This window comes from Podarcis pityusensis, assembly GCF_964106645.2.
Source record: "Podarcis pityusensis genome assembly, chromosome: 6".
Lineage (NCBI taxonomy): Eukaryota > Metazoa > Chordata > Lepidosauria > Squamata > Lacertidae > Podarcis > Podarcis pityusensis.
The window spans coordinates 63620700-63634727 of record NC_138030.1 but is presented as its reverse complement, the minus strand read 5'-3'; the positions used below and the strand labels follow the sequence as shown (position 1 = coordinate 63634727).

Genomic DNA, 14028 nt, shown 5'->3' with positions numbered 1-14028 from the left:
GCTCAAAGCAAGCCGCCCAGCCGCGGTAGACACGCAGAACTAGCGTCCTGCGCATGCCCACTCCCGCTGATTCTTTGCGCGGCGCGCGCGTGTGTGTGGGTTCCATAGAACACTTTGTTGCGCATGCCTCGGATGTGCCTTTGGTTTCGAAGCGGTAATCGCACTTTCTGCGGAGGCGTGTCGCGTTGAACGCTTTGCTATTTGCTAAGGCAGCTACTTAGCGCTGGGGTTGTGAGGTGCCTTAGCTTTTGGACAGGGCTAACTGGAGTGAACAATTCTTATCTCTCTCTGTCTGTTTATCTCTCTGTGTGCTTAATTTGAAGCAGGGTCCATTCGAATTACAAGCTCCTTGGATTGTTTAGCAGCCATTAGACAGAAAGTTGGACTGAGTATTCATTAAGGGTAGGGGGAAGATACATGCTAAGTTAACTCAAAAGCCACAGAGAGAGTTTTTTTGCACGGAGTGGGGCCCTCTGTGAGAGAGGGGTTTGCTAAGACCATTGGTTGTTTATTCAGTTTGAATGATTTCTTTATACCTGGGTGTTTTGGTTAAATTGGCAATAGCAATTTTTTTGCTATAGCTTGCTTGTTTAACCTTATAATAGACATGTTGAGTTGTTCGTCGGACCTGTTTATATCATTTTTGCAATGTTTGTATCTCGTTTTGCTCCCTTGTTATTACTTTGTTTCCCACACTGGGATTGTAAAAAAAAAAAAAATCCGATGCTTATTTATTGCTTACTGGCAATAAATAAATAATGGTGCAACCCAATGTCCGCACCTTGTGGACTACAGTCTTACTTCGTCAGATGCTAGCCTGAGTTGCTCTTGTATAAAGTTATTCCTAGAGTCGGAATTTCGTTTATAACACGATTTGTATATCAGAACTCTTCCACAGGCTCAGAACAGTCTCTTAGGAAATGGTGAGCGGAATAAACAGCGTTTCATTTGTAAAAAGCTGAGGCGATGCCTGCCTGGGAGTCGCACCTTAGGCTTGGGAGACCTTCGTCTATAGATACTAAATTTGCATTTTGCACTTCATTTTGCCCAAGGTCCATTCAATGGGGCGGCTCAGTGAGTTCTGCCACTCAGTCCACCAACTGCACAGGCTCTTCTTATTTATGACTTCAGCGTGCATACTTTCAGGGAGAAAAGCCGCCGACATATACTCTATAGCCATCTTGCTGTGCTTCCCGGTTAAAATAAAAAAGCAAGTCCCGGCTCAGCTAAAGCTCTGACGGGAGCTCAGTCAGGACTTTCCTCTGGGGCGGCTCCCCTCCCCGCGCGGAAGAGGAGGCGCCAACCGCCTACGACGCGAGGAAAGACGGGCGGGCCCGCGTTGCAACCCGGCTTTGCGCCGCGCTCCGAGGGCTTAGCCGGTGCGGGCAACCGAGCGGGTCGGCGGAGACCATGTCCAGGGCGCGAAGAAGAGGCGCGGGAGATTCTCTCGCCGGCTTCAGGCGGGGCGCGGGCGACGGCGTTGCGGCGGTGCCCCAGGGGCTGATCCGGACGGCGCGGAAGAGCGGCCAGTTGAACCTCTCTGGCCGCGGGCTGACCGAAGGTGAGCGGGGCCGCCGCTTGGATTCCCCCGTCTCCGCGGGCCGAGGCCGCGGCTGCCTCCGCTGCGCTGCCTTTCCTGAGGAGACCGGGCGGTCCCCACCTGTCGGCCGCGGAGGCCGCGTCTTCCTCTCAGGTCGCGCCCGGCTGCTTCCCGCTTTATTCCTGAGGAAAGAGCGCTGGTTGGGGCCCGAGGACTCCAGGGGCGTGTGCTGAGCTGAGTGCGGCTTCATTCCCTCTTTTAATAATAATAATTATTATAATTAATAATATTTTTTAAAAAAATTTCCACACAATTTAACAAATGCAGTTCAATTTCAATACAGTGTTCTCTTGACATTTTGATTCCCTATCCTTCTGTGAGGTTGCCATTCAAATCTTTTATCTACTGCCTTAAATACTTCCCCCCCTAAAACATATAATTTGTATTAAATTCATTATATCTAGTCAGATATTTGTATCGGGTACAAATAAGTATTATTCTCCTTTTTATATTTCAAACCCAGCCTGCGATTTCATTTGTCTATAGTATTTGTATGGGGTACAAATAAATAATAACGGTGACTATTATTATTCTCCTTCTTCTGCTTATATTTCAAATCCTGCCTGCGATTTCATTTGACCATAATATTTTCTCAGACAGTCCGAAAAGGGTCTCCCCTCTTCCACAGACATTCTGTATCTTTGGTCTCTTTATTTTTTGCTCCACTCCCTCTTGTCTACCACAGTTTGGGGGCATTTGAATGGGCATTGGCCATCATTTTATTATTCCTCTGAAGTTTTATAATGTGCCTTTCCTGTGGGGGGCTGGATGGAGGTCGGCAACTGGGGGAAGAACCCGCTTATTATTTCTTAAGCCTGGGCGAAGGGAAGAGGAGAGCTTGGGTTGCATCCAGCACCAGCCCTATTCGGAGTAGGAGCACTGAAGTTAACTAACACGAGGTCGATTGATTTCGGTGGGTTTCATTTGGGGGGGGGTTTGAATACAACCATTTCTGCTTCATCTCAGGTTGTCTTAAAAGATGGTTGGGCAAATTCATGGACTGTCAGTGGCTACTAGCTCTGGTGACTGCCTACTTACCTCCAGAGGCAGTTGCTGGAAGTTGCAAATGGTGACTTCTTGTGGGATTCCCATAGGTTGCTGGTCGACCACAGAGAACAGGATGCTGCACTAGGTGAGCCATAGGTCTAATCCAGAAGGGCTTTTCTTGTGTTCATTTTTCTGTCTCCAGTCCCTCCACATGTATGGCGAATAAACTTGGATACTCCAGAAGAGGCGAAGCAAAACCTCTCCTTTAGTGCTGATGAACGGTGGTGGGAGCAAACTGATCTCGCCAAACTAATATTATCTTCGAACAAACTGCAGTGTCTTTCTGATGATCTAAGACTGTTGCCTGCTCTCACTGTATTGGATGTGAGTACAGTATTTTTGATTAATGTTGCTTTCATATTCATATTTTGATGATGAAAAGTGAGGGAAATAGGCCTCTTTCATTCTGTAAGAGCTTTGTTGTGTTTCGTAATCTTCAGGGATATGCATAGATCTTATGTTAAAGATACATTTTTGTGTTCATGCAATCAAGTAGTATAAAAATTTTACGAAATAAGTAAAATAAATAAACACACTCTAACAATGTGTTAAATAAAAACTGGAAAGATTTAAAGAGCTTTGTTATTTATCACCATATTTTCAGACATAGTTCAGAATGTAATGCAGTGGCTGATGGTAATGCTTGGATCCTAAACTGTTTGGTACAGGGAGCAATTGATTTCTTACTTTTTTGAAGTAAGTAAAAGTGCTGACAATTTCTTTTTATTTTTAGGTGCATGATAATCAACTGACATCTCTTCCTTCTGCTATAGGAACGCTGGAAAATCTCCAGAAACTTAATGTGAGGTAAATATATTGTACAAACTTTGTACACAGAACATGTTTAAGGAATGGAAAAAGTTTAAAGATCTTTAAAGTGAAGATTGAGGTAAGGAAAGTTTAAGTACATTAGTTTTTAGTTATGTGTAGATAGTAGGTTCTTGTGGACATGTAACATTTGTAAATTAACAGGCAAGATTGTTTTAGAACAAAGTACTGATGCATTGGGATGCGGGTGGCGCTGTGGGTTAAACCACAGAGACTAGGACTTGCCGATCAGAAGGTCGGCGGTTCGAATCCCTGCGACGGGGTGAGCTCCCGTTGCTCGTTCCCTGCTCCTGCCAACCTAGCAGTTCGAAAGCACGTCAAAGGGCAAGTAGATAAATAGGTACCACTCTGGTGGGAAGGTGAACGTCGTTTCCGTGCGCTGCTCTGGTTTGTCATGCTGGCCACATGACCCGGAAGTTGTACGCTGGCTCCCTTGGCCAATAAAGCGAGATGAGCGCCGCAACCCCAGAGTCGGCCACGACTGGACCTAATGGTCAGGGGTCCCTTTCCCTCTTTACTAATGCATTTCTTCATAATTTTTATTTTATCAACAGCCATAATAGACTAAAAGATATACCGGAGGAGCTTATCCAACTAAAACATTTAAGAAGTCTGCTTCTGCAGCACAATGAATTAAATCAGTTGCCTGATGAATTTGGAAAGCTTATTAGTTTGGAAGAGTTGGTAAGTAGAGAAGGCTTTTATGATGATTCTGGTGATGTTTTGGTTACTAATATTAGTTCATTACTTGCTTAACTCTTGAATGGGTACTGTTCTTTAAAATTCTTACCTTTGATTTACCAGCCCCGTATTAATAGTCATTTGGTACCTGTTTGACAGTTTTGCTATGAAAGCATTTAAATTCTATGTATGACACTGCTTGCAAAAATTGTATGATTTGTTAAATCTTTTATTTTACTGTATCTGATTCATTTAAAATTAAGCTGATTGATTATGTGTGGGGGTTTTTTAATTTAAAAAAAATTATCTCCATCAGAAGTCTCATGGGATGTGTTGAAAAATTCGACTTCTCTTTCATAAGGCCAACATTTCTGTTTTCAACTCTGGCCAATGGGATTCTTCCCAGAAGTTCACTAGAAAGGCAACAGCCATTCTCTCTTGTCTCCATCTCCCCACACCTTGCAGCTTTTATTAATAGATTTGTTACCTGAGAACATCAAGGATCCATATAGCTATCGCAGTTAATAACCAATAATAGACTTACCCTCTTTTAAAGATACCTGAGTGTGGCAGTCACCTTATTGTGTAGCAGTGAATTCCAATTCATGATGCATGTTTTGCAAAGTACTTTATTCTGTCTGCCCAGAATCTTCAGTTGGTCAGTTTTCTTGGGTAAGACCACTAGTTCTAGCATAATTAGAGAGGGAGAAAATGTAATCCATTTTTTCCATACTATTTCCAGTTTATCATTTTTCTGTCCCTTCCCCTGTTGTCTTTTTCCTAAACTGAGAAGCTACCGATATTTCAAACTGTACTTGTAAGCAGGTATAAAAATTGTCCATCATATTTGAGAAAGCTGCTCACACACAGTAAATCATATTTATTTCAAACAATGTATTTCTATGATGAGGCTTATGACTGTCTTCAGTCTACCAAGTGAATATTCCATTCATTGCTGCTAGCCATTCATATTGCTATTTTATAATCCCTTTGACATTGGAACTACTGCATTCTGGCCCTGCCAAACAAGAAATTCTTGGACTTCATTTGAAAAAGAACCAGGGTGGAAATACTGCAAGTGCTGACTAATAACTGCCATGTTTTCATACTTAGTGCTGAACCCATACTACTTGGCTTATTCACCACAATTTTCTTACGTAGCCATTCTAAACCATAACATAATTTTTTATTTTCCGCTTTCTTTAGGATATTTCCAACAACTGTATTTCTAGTATCCCAACAAGTTTTCGTTTTCTAACAAATTTGGTGCGGCTCAATTTGACTTGTAATCATTTGAAGAGCCTGCCAGCAGAAATCAGTGCAATGAAAAGTAAGGAAGCCTTGAATTATGACTTGACTGGAATATTTTTGTTGTCTTATTTTCCTGGTAGTAGGGGTTTAATGAAACTTCATTTTAAAAGTACATTGCTATCACTCTTCTCTAAGGAATTTTATGTTCATGTACATCAGTGGTTCCCAAACTGGTCTGTGGATCACTAGTTTCATTCAGGTGGCCCACAGTGTGCCTATAAAAATAGAGTAAATATATATATAAAACATCAAAACAACAACAACCACACAACATCTAGCACTGTGCATACCATTGCTACAATAGGCAGATAAATCATTAAGTGGTCGGCAAAGACCCTCAACAGTTTTCAAGTGGTCCATGGGGGAAAGAGATTGAGAACCACTGATGTAGTTGAGAAAGTGTGGCACTCAATTTTAACCAGAACTTGGTAGTTCAGCAGAACTGGTCTTCACAGTGCAGTAAGACTTTCCTGTGACAAGTTATGAGAAGACGCTTATATGTAAAGTGCCTCTGCATTGTAATCTGCATGCAATGTAAGCTATTCACAGCAGAAAGCAATAGTTTTCCTTGGCAAATGTGGGGCAGCATGCATTCAGAAATGTGTTAACAGCTATGTGTCTTTGTACAGCTATAAATAATGGTCTGGACTGAAAGAAACATGAGCAGAGTTCTGCTCATGTAACAGGGCTTTCCCACTCACCATTCACACTGCAGACTACCAAGCCCTCTGAAAAGTCATTCCTTATCGTTGGGACCCTCTGAGACAGTGTGTGAAACAGTGTGAAAACTCACAGAGGGAAAAGGGGCAACTCTGCCTTGTAAGCGGAAGTGCCTTCTTGCCTACACAAGAGGGTTTTCCTCAGCCGTGAGTCATTGTCTTTTATTCCCAAGTGGCATAGCTCTTAACTAAGAATTCTGAAGATTCTAATGTAGGTATAACTTAAAAATCCAGCAATATATTCTACAGCCTTTGCATTAATTAATATTTGGCTTGGCTGGCAAATATTTGAAGCCTCTTTCAGAAGTATAATAAAAAAAATATTCTTGTGTGGTGCTTGTATTTAAGCCACCCTATTTTTTAATTCTAATGTTTCCACTTGTTTCTCCATTTGGCATTTTGGTAGGCTGTTGTGAGGACAAGATGTTAAATGAAATGGGCCTAAGGCCTGATCCAGCAGAGCTATTCTTATGTTCCTTTCTATAGGTCTGAGACAGCTTGATTGTTCAAAAAACTATCTGGAAACAGTACCTCCTGAAGTGGCCAATATGGTATCATTAGAGCAGCTTTATCTAAGGAGAAATAAATTGTGTTACCTGCCAGACCTTCCTTCATGTAAATTTTTAAAGGTAAGGTTTATTCTCAGTACATATTACCTAAAATATGTAAACTCCAATAAAGACATCTTTTAAAACAGATTTATTCTCAGTATGTTTGATGCCTGTGTGTGTATAGATTGTAGTATTGAATCTTTTCTTTTCTGAAGCCTGTTGCAATTAAGGATAAGTTAATCTTTATGTTGGTGAAACTGAAATAAAAGTGGTCAAGTTAATGCAGCTAGCTTCTGAAATTGGATTCTAAGCTTTATTTTGTCTTGTGATGCTAGGGTTACATTGCATTTAACAATTAACATGGTGCTTTCAGGCAGCATTTTCTTCAAAGAGAGGGGCATCCTAGTGACACATGCACATAAAGATTTTGTTCAAGTGTGGATGGAACATTTTTCAAATGAAAACTAATTCTATCCAGATTTTAATAAGGCTGGTGAGGGCCAATCCAATGCAGAAGTCACTCTGGCTTAGTTCTGTGCAGTTTAGTAAGAGAATAATATAGCAACTCTAATGACTTAAGTTTCTACAAGGTAACTATAGACCCGCTATATGTCCAACAGGTTGATCGCAATCGACAGGTTGATACCTGAATGATCGCTGTTGATTGTGGTCGACCGTGGGCTCCCTTATGATCGCTGGCTCTGCCCCCACTGTTGTCGGAAAGTATTGCTGCTCCTGCTTGTTATTAGCAGAGCAACTGTAGTCTCACCTAAAAAAAAGCTCAACAAATTTGGGCCCTCCCCCCAGGGACAATGGGTAGATCACTGTCAGTTGTTTTATACTGGGAGTAGATCGCAGTCTCTAGGGAGTTTGACGTGCGTGCTGTAGACTATCTGCTTAAAAAAACTCTAAATTCAATAAATATGTAAAAATACGACTCTTGCATCCTATGTAATAGATTAACCTTGATACAGAATTGATAGATTATGTGATTTATTCATTTTTAAAATTCTTCTAGGAGTTGCATGTTGGTGAAAATCAGATCGAAGTGTTAAAACCTGACCATCTGAAACATCTGAATTCTTTGTGTGTATTGGAACTAAGAGATAATAAGCTAAAATCGCTGCCTGATGAAATAACCCTGTTACAGGGGTTAGAGCGACTAGACCTATCCAACAATGATATTAGTAGGTAAGACTATGGGCATTGTTTAGAGTGACTGGGGAAACCCAGCCAAATGGGCGAGGTAGAAATAATAATAATTAGTTGTCTTCCTTAGTTTGGAGCAAGTTTACACTGTTACTGAATTTAAAAGCAAATGCTCAAACCATACTGTTTCTTGAAATACATTATTATTAATTGGTAAAGTAATATTGAACCATGAATAATGCTCTAATTAACAAGGTTCAGAATGCAGGGGCTTGGATCTTAACCAGTGGTGAAAGTTCCGCTAATAGAGTGCTCCCATCAGCAAAAGTGGGGGATCTTTCACTGATTTCCGCGTACCCACAAGAGCAGTGTCCACATGAAATTCTGCTCTGGATGATTGGGGAAATCATTCAGACCAGCAGGAGAAGTGGCATGGAGGTACCTGTGAAAATTGCCTCTCCCATCCCTTCTGCCAGGGGGATTCTCAACTGGATATTTCCTTATCAGTGAATAGAAGGAGCTTGTGACTGTTTGCACTTACCGTATTTTTCGCTCTATAAGACACACTTTTTCCCTCCAAAAAAGTAAGGGGAAATGTGTGTGCGTCTTATGGAGCGAATGCAGGCTGCGCGGCTAAGCCAGAAGACAGAACAGCTGCGCAGCGATCCCTCTCGCTTTTCTGGCTTCTAGCTTAGCTGTGCAAAGCCTCCACAGGGCAGCAGGGTGCCTTCATCCAGGGAGCCAGGGATAGCCGCACTCCCTTTAAAGAGCGTGCGGCTATTGCGGGAGGTGGGGGAAGTGACAGAGCCGCGCGCTCTGTCACTTCCCCCACCTCCCGCAAAAGCCCCCAAGAGCCGCACTCCCTTTAAAGAGCCGCACGGAGTGTGTGTGTGGCTCTTGGGGGCTTTTCTCTGAGTGACGGGCTGCCCTTCTCCCTCCTCGGGGAAAAGCCTGCAAGTGCTGCACACATGCTCCACGCGGCTCGTGAAAGGGAGTGCTGAGCAGAGCCTGGGATGCATACAGGCTCTGTTCAGCGCTCCCTTTAAATAATATTTTCCCCCTTGCTTTCCCCCTCTAAAAACTAGGTGCGCCTTATTGTCAGGTGCGTCTTATGGAGTGAAAAATATGGTAGTTTGGATCCAAGCCTGAATAACTGAACTGAGCATTGCTTCCATCTTCTGGCTTTGAGGTTGTTTATAAAGAGAATTCTTCTCTCTGCAGCCTTCCTTCCAAGCTAGGAAACCTGTCTCAACTGAAGTTCTTGGGGCTGGAAGGAAACCCTTTAAGGACAATCCGAAGGGATGTTGTACAAGTAAGAGCATAATTTACATACTGTCGTGAGTTGTTTCTACCCCTTAAGATTCAAAAGATGCAAGTGGTTGACAAGCTTTTTGTGCTTTTATTCTTCCATTTCAGAAAGGGACGCAAGAAATTCTGAAATACCTTAGAAGTAAAATACAAGGTAAAAGTTTTCTTTGTGAGGATAAGGTTACAGTTAAATCAACTCTTGGACTAGCTAGATTAACTCTTCATGATCTTGTTATGTCTAGAAATCTATTTGTTCACACCTGGTTGCATATCTTTTCTCTTTTCCAAGTCCCACATAAGAGATGGTTTCTAGTATGTATCAGAATGAAGTACATCCCTTGTGATATAAATTCTTATATAAATAAATTCTTACATAAATAAATTGAAAACTCTTGCTCAGTGTTAATAGAACAGTGGGAAACAATGTCCAGAGGAATCACTTGTTGACTAGATACCAGCTTAATAGTTTACTACAGTGGTACCTTGATTTAAGAACTGCTTAGTTTATGAACAAGTTGGATTAAACTGCAAACCCGGAAGTGTTTTGGTTTGTGAACTTTGCCTTGGAAGCAGAACATGTTCTGCTTCCTGTTGAGTGTGTTCCACTTGTAAATTGAGTCCCCCACTGCTATGGGAAAGTACGCCTTGGTTTAAAAACGCTTTGGTTTAAGAATGGACTTAAACCGGAACAGATTAAGTTTGACATTTCTGACTGAAGCTGATAACTTCCTTGTGTTCCTTTACTTAATAAGGAAATAGCCACATACTTAATTTTGTACACATGCTTACAAGCATGCTTAAAAGCATTTGAAAATGTTTTATTGATTTCAGATGAAGGGCATACTTGCAAGTAAATGTGTTCATGCTTGAGCACTAAGGCTGCTTTCTCCCTTGGTGTTCTATTTAAACTTAAATTTATGTATCTAAACATAAATACATTGAGAAAGAGAGAATGAATCTTAACTATTTGTGCCAGAGGATTTCGAGACTAGTGCGTAATAACTAACTGGTGATGGCACTTGAAAGGTCTGGCTCTGATATAATTTGAAAATAATTCCTTAGCTATATTTTGTATGTATACAGTGGTACCTTGGGTTACATACGCTTCAGGTTACAGACTCCACTAACCCAGAAACAGTACCTTGGGTTAAGAACTTTGCTTCAGGATGAGAACAGAAATTGTGCTCTGGAGGTGCGGCGGCAGCAGGAGGCCCCATTAGCTAAAGTGGTGCTTCAGGTTAAAAACAGTTTCAGGTTAAGAACGGACCTCTGGAATGAATTAAGTACTTAGCCTGAGGTACCACTGTAAAAGTTAGATGGTAGAACTAATGAACCTGGGTTACTATACAGACTTAACTGCCAATATATTTCATAGTCAGGTTTTTTAAGACATGTTCCAAAATTGATCGGGAACTGTATCAGCCACATGTGATCAGAGCATTTTCTCTGTGTCATTTGTATAGCTTCCTCTTAAATAAATTAAAAATGTATTGCAGCCAAGTTTTTAGGCTATACAATCACCAAGTTATTTTCCTGTAACACCCTGTACAGTTCTTTGACATTTGGCAACACTTGATTGACCACAAGATACTTACAAATGCAATCCAAAAATGGTTCACTTAAAGCCACTTGCTCCATTGGTCTTGATATACCGTATTTTTCGCCCTATAGGACGCACCGTCCCATAAGGTGCACCCAGTTTTTTTGGGGGGGAAATAAAGGGGGGGGGAATTATTTCCCCCCCAGGCGCGGGGCGGGGGCGGGGGAAGCCCGAGCTTCCCCCGACCCCAGCCCCCAGAACAGGCAACTCTCCGCAAGCTGCGGGAGCCCAGCGAAGGCTGGGCGCACTGAGCTCAGCGCACCCAGCCTTCGGCATGCAGGCAACTCTCCGCAAGCCGCGGGAGCCCGGCGTGGGCTCCCACGGCTTGCGGAGATCTGTGTGAAGCCTGCATTCGCCCCATAGGACGCACACACATTTCCCCTTCATTTTTGGAGGGGAAAAAGTGCATCCTATGGGGCGAAAAATACGGTAGTTAAGGAATACAAAGTTCTATGCCCTACGTCACTGATATAGATAGAAGTGGATAAAACTGCAGTCCAAAATACATTCTTACACTTGGAAGAAATATTGATATTCCCAGCCTTTTCAGACTTCCCAAAGAACACGCCTGAGAGTCTTCTAGGTCCATTGTATGAAATATTTTGAACAAAGTCGTCTTTAATTATCGTTGTGTCTGAATGAAGCAAACTTCATCTGCTGTGAAAACTCTTACTTTGATGATGTTCAGACTCCAAAGTGGGTAAAATTGAAATGAAAAATCATCTTAACTACTTGGCTACATTTTTAAAAATCTTCAGATTTTTGCAGATTCTCATGTTTGTACAATATTAAACATATATACTTCCTTTTGCTTTCTTTAGATGATGACATAATTGGTCCAAATGGAGAATTTCCTGTGACAGCAATGACTTTGCCAAGTCAGTCAAAAATTAATCTGCATGCTATAACTGCATTAAAAACATTGGACTATAGGTAAGAGAATTTTAAGCTTATCAGCTCTATACATATACCGTATTGGCTTGAATATAAGCCTCACTTTCCCCCCAAATTCCGACCGTGAAAAGTTAAAGTGTGGCTTAAATTCATGAACTTACAAAAATTGGCTTTTACGATATCACTGCTGAAACAGACATATGGTAAAATGGAACAGGTGTGAGTGCCAGTGGAATTTTAAGGAAGCAGCTTATATTTGGGTATTGTCTCTCTCCCGCCCCCCATGAATTTTAAAGGTTCGGCTTATATTTGGGTGTGGCTTATATTCGAGCCAATACAGTAAATAAAAACAAATATAATGGGCAGAATCCAACAAAGTTGTTCTGTTTTCATTTACACAATGGAACTTCCCTCTTTCCCCCTCTGTGCCCTCTCCAGATCTGCTCCAAAAGGTTTTGGGGTACCTCCAGAACAGATTTAGAGGGTGCCTGGGGAGAGGGAGGGGAACTTACACTGTGCAGACAGAAGTCCTTGTGCTTACAGAACTACTTCGTTGGATACCATGTGATTCATCCTTGATAGAGCAAATGGCACTGGTGCAGTTTTAATGAGGCCACCCCTTAATCATGAGTGAAAGAAAACACCACAAAAAAATACCTGTTTTTAACTTCTTTATTGAAACTTCTAATATTTTATATTCTTGTAAACTGCTTAGCTGTTTCCTTACAAACAGGCGGTATATAAATTTTGTTAAATAAGTCAGAAGTGGCTCACTTAGTGGGGTGGAGCCACAGTGCTAGCTTCCCAGCAGCAGCAGCAGCAGCACTTTCCAGGGGTACAGTGGTACCTTGGGTTACATACGCGTCAGGTTACATACGCTTCAGGCTACAGACTCCACTAACCCAGAAATAGTATCTCAGGTTAAGAACTTTGCTTCAGGATGAGAACAGAAATCATGTTCCAGAGGCGCGGCGGCGGCAGCGGGAGGCCCCCTTAGCTAAAGTGGTGCTTCAGGTTAAGAACAGTTTCAGCTTAAGTACGGACCTCCGGAATGAATTAAGTACGTAATCAGAGGTACCACTGTATCTAGGTGGAGGAGAGATTGGCTTCACAGAGGCACCCAAACATTCCCAATCAGGTACTGCACTATGAAGTTTAAAAGGCTCTCAGAATGGCTTACGTAAGATCAGTAACAAACCAGACAGTACTACCTATGCACAGGATTTCATTCTAAAAGTGTCTTTGGATTAGTATTGTTGACGTTTTTTAGCTGGAGTTGCAAAGATTATAAAAACTCTAATGCATCTTTCCTTTTTTTAAAAGTGTCTCCTTAGGATACTGGGATCTGGTTTCCTAACCATGTTTTATTTTGATATTTGAGTACAATATAATTCATTTTGCAACCTGACTCTTAAATGTACAGTGCCTTTCCTATTGGAGTTCTGGGCAATTGATAATGTTGTTATCCTTCTATTAAATAATATGACTTTTTAAATAAATATTTTCCAGTGAAAAACAGGCAGCTGTAATTCCAGATGAAGTGCTGAATGCAGTTGGAACCAATCCAGTCACTACTGTAAATTTCAGCAAGAATCAGCTGACTGAAATTCCAATAAGGTACTGTTTCTCCTAGAGAAATATTAATTAAACCTTTTTGAGATGGTATGGGGGGGGGGGGACTGGAGTGCAATCACATACACGACTGTACTTTTTGGTAGTGGGGGTGTTGTACTTCTTCATGTGCCCTCTCCTCAAGATGTCTAGAGGATGGAAACATGAGAATGGGTCTTTTTTTGCAATGGCTCCCTGTTTGTGGAATGTTCTCCTCAGGGAGGCTGGCCTGGTGCCTTCACTACATATCTTTAGGCACCAGGCAAAAACATTCCTCTATAATGAGGCCTTTCACTGATTATGCAATCTATGGCCTTTTAAATGTATTTATGAGGGGGTTATTGGGGTAAGTTTTTGTTATTATTATGATATGTATTTGTTTTTAAGTTGTAAACCACCCTGTGATCTTCAGATGAAGGGCAGTATATAAATTTAAGTAATCCATAATAATAATTGTAAGACCTTTCATTGGGGTGGAGGAAGGCAGAGCGGTGTTAACTTAAAAGCAAATAAACCAAGGTTTGGCCTACAGCAGAATTTAGGAAATCATCACAATAGATATACAGACAAGTGACCTGATTTGTACACAACACTAAACCATAGTTGAGTGTTATGTGAAGGGAGAAGAGTTACAGCAGAGTTTACTTTTACTTTTAAAGAATCCCAGCTTAACTCTACATATGAACGTAGGGGCAGTGGCGGAGCTTCAGGCTCTGGCATCAGGGGGCG

General features: G+C 41.6%; 2 protein-coding genes across 16 annotated transcripts in view; one reads left to right on the top strand and one right to left on the bottom strand.

The window, feature by feature from the left end:
• The first annotated feature begins 88 nt into the window (after positions 1-88).
• LRRC40 (leucine rich repeat containing 40) overlaps positions 89-14028 on the top strand; it is a 29821-nt gene continuing 15881 nt past the window's right edge. For 5 of the 10 annotated variants that reach the window (XR_013987321.1, XR_013987322.1, XM_081008935.1 and 2 more), the window contains exons 1-11: positions 758-1561; positions 2790-2971; positions 3381-3454; positions 4030-4159; positions 5363-5486; positions 6673-6815; positions 7756-7928; positions 9108-9198; positions 9303-9348; positions 11616-11727; positions 13198-13305. Coding sequence is in view for 8 of the 10 variants with exons in the window: in XM_081008935.1 (XP_080865061.1) it covers positions 1411-1561; positions 2790-2971; positions 3381-3454; positions 4030-4159; positions 5363-5486; positions 6673-6815; positions 7756-7928; positions 9108-9198; positions 9303-9348; positions 11616-11727; positions 13198-13305 (1334 nt within the window). In the remaining 2 variants the exon portion in view is untranslated. Of the gene's footprint in view, positions 155-755; positions 1562-2789; positions 2972-3380; positions 3455-4029; positions 4160-5362; positions 5487-6672; positions 6816-7755; positions 7929-9107; positions 9199-9302; positions 9349-11615; positions 11728-13197; positions 13306-14028 lie in introns of those variants that run through there. The other 5 variants (XM_081008934.1, XM_081008933.1, XM_081008938.1 and 2 more) reach the window with 4 other exon arrangements.
• Positions 4551-14028, bottom strand: part of LRRC7 (leucine rich repeat containing 7) — a gene marked incomplete at its 3' end in the record, with an annotated part of 196840 nt that continues 187362 nt past the window's right edge. For 2 of the 6 annotated variants that reach the window (XM_081008899.1, XM_081008910.1), the window contains one exon: positions 4551-4843. In XM_081008899.1, the coding sequence (XP_080865025.1) occupies positions 4707-4843 (137 nt within the window). The remainder of the gene's footprint in view (positions 4844-14028) is intronic. The other 4 variants (XM_081008909.1, XM_081008905.1, XM_081008915.1 and 1 more) reach the window with 4 other exon arrangements.